At 38.4% G+C, this 4,537-nt stretch overlaps 1 protein-coding gene across 2 annotated transcripts in view; it reads right to left on the bottom strand.

The window, feature by feature from the left end:
* zgc:123258 (uncharacterized protein LOC641502 homolog) overlaps positions 1-3,778 on the bottom strand; it is a 20,179-nt gene extending 16,401 nt beyond the window's left edge. For both annotated transcript variants that reach the window (XM_058750928.1, XM_058750929.1), the window contains exons 1-4: positions 3,538-3,778; positions 3,327-3,437; positions 1,908-2,174; positions 664-797 (exon numbers count right to left, since the gene is read on the bottom strand). In XM_058750928.1, the coding sequence (XP_058606911.1) occupies positions 664-797; positions 1,908-2,174; positions 3,327-3,437; positions 3,538-3,588 (563 nt within the window). In that variant the 5' untranslated portion in view covers positions 3,589-3,778. The remainder of the gene's footprint in view (positions 1-663; positions 798-1,907; positions 2,175-3,326; positions 3,438-3,537) is intronic.
* Positions 3,779-4,537: the final 759 nt, after the last annotated feature.

The raw sequence follows: 4,537 nt of genomic DNA, 5'->3' as shown, positions 1-4,537 counted from the left end.
ATACACACACACACACACACACACACACAGAGAGAGAGACACACACACACACACACACACACAGAGAGATACACACACACACACACACACACACACACACACACAGAGAGACACACACACACACACACACAGAGAGCAGCCCATCAGTCAGCACCCGATATAGGGCCCTATTAAATCCTTTTTATTTTCTCCCAAATTCCATTAAATTTTTTCCAAATTCAACTCTTTTTTAATGGTCAAATTACATTTTATTAATCAAAAAGCAAGTCTAATTAATTAAAATTCTCAAACTTATACAATTTAACATCAATTTATTAAAAGTTTAACAAGAATTACATGTTTAGGGCCCTTTGAAACGTTACATTTTTTTTCTCACCTTCTGTTTTATTGTTACCAAATTTTAAGCGTGTCTAATTATTCGAGTGCATAAAAACAACTTAATTTATTAAAGTTTATTTTTATAATAACCCTATGAAATGTTATTTTTCTCCCCTCAGAAATTCTGTGTTTTGTATATAAATTTTTCTGGTCATCAAATGAAGGCATAAAATATGAATTTATCTTTTAATCAAATGAAAATTAAACACACTTCATTTTTTGGCAAACAAAGTTTTCATAGGGCCGTACGATACACATGAGAGCACATAATAATGAGTAGCTCACCGCTCGGCCGCGCCGCTCCAGAAGCCGCCCATCGTCACCGTGAACACAGCGATCAGCAGCATGACGACGATGCTGGCGTCAAACGGAGGAAAAGGAGGAGCGTATAACTTCACCTCCATCCCCTGAGGAAACACCTGAGAGAGCAGACTCACGTCAACACTGACCATCCTCAGAAACATCACAGACTCCATCAGACCAGAACGAGACCTGAGCTGATCTGAATAACGACTCTACTGTCTTCTGTAGAGCTGCATCACCGAGAAAACTGGATTTGTTTCATTGTTAAAGAACTTCTTTTATAAATGAAATTGATTTTTTCATAATTGATTAATTTTGCAACACTGACACTGTTATTCAGCACTGAACCGTGAAGTGGACTAAAGCCAGGTTTCTGCAGGTTTTATGAAGATTTTTTAAGGAATAAATTGAGTGGAACACAATACATAACACAGCAACGCTTTAAAGCTTGAAGATACAACTTCCCATAGATTTCCATTACTTTTACATTTATTTTACAAAAACAAAGCATGCTTGAATATCTGCTCATAAACACATCTGGACATAACTTCCACTGAATCTAAAAGTGCTGTTCTTCCTCAGTATTTTTGTCTTGTTTGCAGTGCAAATATCTAAAGATTCTTAAATCAAGATACATTTACTGGAGAAACACAATGACAGAAGATAAAAAGTCTTGTTTTATGAGTTTATCATTAAAACAAGAACAAATATCTGCCAATGGGCTCAGAAAAATCTACTTAATTCAAGTTTCACATTGACAGATACTTATTCTTGTTTTAATCATAAACTCACTTCATTTTGTTCAGTTTCTCAGAAAACAAGACTTCATATTTACATTATGTATCTCCAGTAAATGTGTCTTGATTTGAGGATGGTTAGATATTTGTACTGGAAAACAAAACAAAAATACTGAGGAAGAGATTTTTTTTTTTTTAACAGAGCATGCAACATTTACTGCCACAACTTTACGAATTTATGACTTTCTGCTCTGATTTAAGATTTTTTAGTTCTTGGGGTGAATTAAGACTTTTTTTAAGACCCTCAGAAACCTGAATCAAAACTGAATCAAGACTCGAACTGAATCATGTCTTCTGTAGAGCAGCTTTATAACTGAAATTGAATTTGATTCATAATTGATGAATTCTCCATAATTTCCACTGTTATTTCGCTGTATATTTTTGTAAATGAAACGATCTGTACTGTGTGAAGCGCTGTATCATCCTCACCTGCAGCGCGTCCAGAACATCCCGGTGTCTGACGAGGGCCAGAGGAATCTTCACTTTACTGAGCTCAGAGTTGTTCGCTGACGGAGTCACCAGATTATTGACGCTGGCGATCAGAAGCACAGACGCACCCAGATCCTGAGCCACCAGAGCCTTCTGACTGAAGTCACAGCCGCCTCGCATCACCACCACAGCCTGACCCTCCAGAGACACCTGCTGACCCTTCACACACAGCTGACTGGACATCAGGCTCCGCAGCGGATAGGACACCTGCACACACACACACACACACACACATCAAAGAATGGATTCAGACTGAGGCGAACCTGCTACAGATGAATCATGTGTATGTGTGCGCATGTGTGTGTGTGTGTGTGTGTGTTTCAGTGTGCCTCTGATATATATGTATATGTAAGTGTGTGTGTCTCTGATGTATATGTATGTGTATGTGTATGTGTGTGTGTGTGTGTGTTTCAATGTGCCTCTGATAGATATATATATATATATGTATGTGTGTGTCTCTGATGTATATGTATGTGTACGTGCACGTCTCCCTCTGTGTGTGTGTGTGTGTGTACACGTGTGTCTCCCTCTGTCTGTCTGTGTGTTTGTGTGTCAGTGTGTCTCTGACGTATATGTATGTGTGTGTGTGTGTGTCCCTCTATCTCTCTGTGTGTGTGTGTGTGTGTGTCCCTCTATCTCTGTGTGTGTGTGTCCCTCTATCTCTGTGTGTGTGTGTGTCCCTCTATCTCTCTGTGTGTGTGTGTGTCCCTCTATCTCTGTGTGTGTGTGTGTGTGTGTGTCCCTCTATCTCTCTGTGTGTGTGTGTGTGTGTGTGTGTGTGTGTGTGTCCCTCTATCTCTCTCTGTGCGTGTGTGTGTGTGTGTGTGTGTGTGTGTCCCTCTATCTCTCTGTGTGTGTGTGTGTGTGTGTGTGTGTGTGTGTGTCCCTCTATCTCTGTGTGTGTGTGTGTCCCTCTATCTCTCTGTGTGTGTGTGTGTGTGTGTGTGTGTCCCTCTATCTGTGTGTGTGTGTGTGTGTGTGTGTGTGTGTGTGTGTGTGTGTGTCCCTCTATCTCTGTGTGTGTGTGTGTGTGTGTGTGTGTCCCTCTATCTCTGTGTGTGTGTGTGTGTGTGTACTTGTTTTTCTATTCAGGTGGGGACTTAAACCTGAATACACACAGACTCATGGGGACTCGTGTCACGGGTAAACAAGCTAATAAATCACACAGAATTAAGGTTTTTGAAAATCTATAAATGCACAGTCTCCTGTAAGGTGTAGGGTTGGTGTAGGGCAATAGCACATACAGTAAGTACAGTATAAAAACCATTACGCCTATGAATCTCCCCACAAGGATAGTGAAACAAGTGTGTGTGTGTGTGTGTGTGTGTGTGTGTCCCTCTATCTGTGTGTGTGTCTCACAGCTTGGCTGAGGCTGTCTGAGATGTTGCTCCAGGTTGAGTTGTACAGTAGACAGTATTCTCTGACTGTAGATCCATTAGACACGTGCAGAACCGCCTCCTGACCGTCGACCTGCGAGCAGAAACACAGAAGCTGATTCACTGATTCACTGATTCGCTGATTCACTGATTCGCGAATCTTCAGCTCGGACTGAATGGTTTTTAGCGCTCACCTGCGAGCAAACCCACATCAGCAGGAGGACCGACAACACATTCACTGCCATCACTGCCGCATCCGAGTCACAGGCCCAAAACAAAGCGAATTTCGACGAGTTTCTGCGCTATAATTTAACTTAAAACCGGTGATCTTAAACCGTCAACTCACTTTGTAGGTTTCGCTTCTGTCATGTTTACGGTGACGGTAAACGCTTTCGCTTCCTCTTCCGCGTTCGGTGCTCGGTCACATGACCGGACGCGTCACGCTCGACGTCATCAAAACCAAAGAAAAATTAAAATATATAAACTGTTTTATACATAAATGCACATTATTAAGGCAGAAACTACGTTTGTGTTCTGCTTGCTGACTTCCAGTAGTACTTTGAGAATAACTCCGATAACAAGGCTTTAAAAACTATTAAGAGTATGTAGGCCTACCTCATATATTTTTTCATTTAATGTGATTTTTTTTATTATTATTTATATACCCTGGCCTTTTATTTATTTATTATATTTTTTCTCGTGTATTGTGACAGCCACTTCCTTTTTTAAATGATGTTCTCAATAAAATAAAAAAACTATATGTAACACTTTTGCAGTCTATTTAATTTGTATTATAATAAATACTTAATAGATAAGAATTTATTAATTTGTGATTTTTCTCATACATTGTTGATTTTACTGTTTTCTATCATTTTTGTCTGTATTTCTCCTAATACAGAGCCATATTTATATTGTTTAAAGAAAACACCAATAAATAATAATAATTAATTACTTCTATGACTAATAATGAAGAGAAAAAAACTACACAAATCATATATATATATATATATATTGGTGCTGTCAAAAGATTAATCACAAAAGTTTTTGTTTACATAATATGTGTGTACTGTGTATATTTATTATGTATATATAAACACACATAAATATATATACACATAAATATTTTCAAATTATATGCTGTATGTGTGTGTCTTTATATATACATAATAAATATACACAGTACATACATATTAT

The sequence above is a fragment of the Onychostoma macrolepis genome, chromosome 18 (genome assembly GCF_012432095.1).
Source record: "Onychostoma macrolepis isolate SWU-2019 chromosome 18, ASM1243209v1, whole genome shotgun sequence".
Taxonomy (NCBI): Eukaryota; Metazoa; Chordata; class Actinopteri; order Cypriniformes; family Cyprinidae; genus Onychostoma; species Onychostoma macrolepis.
Note: the sequence above shows the minus strand (reverse complement) of the source record. Positions and strands in the feature narration are given on the sequence as shown.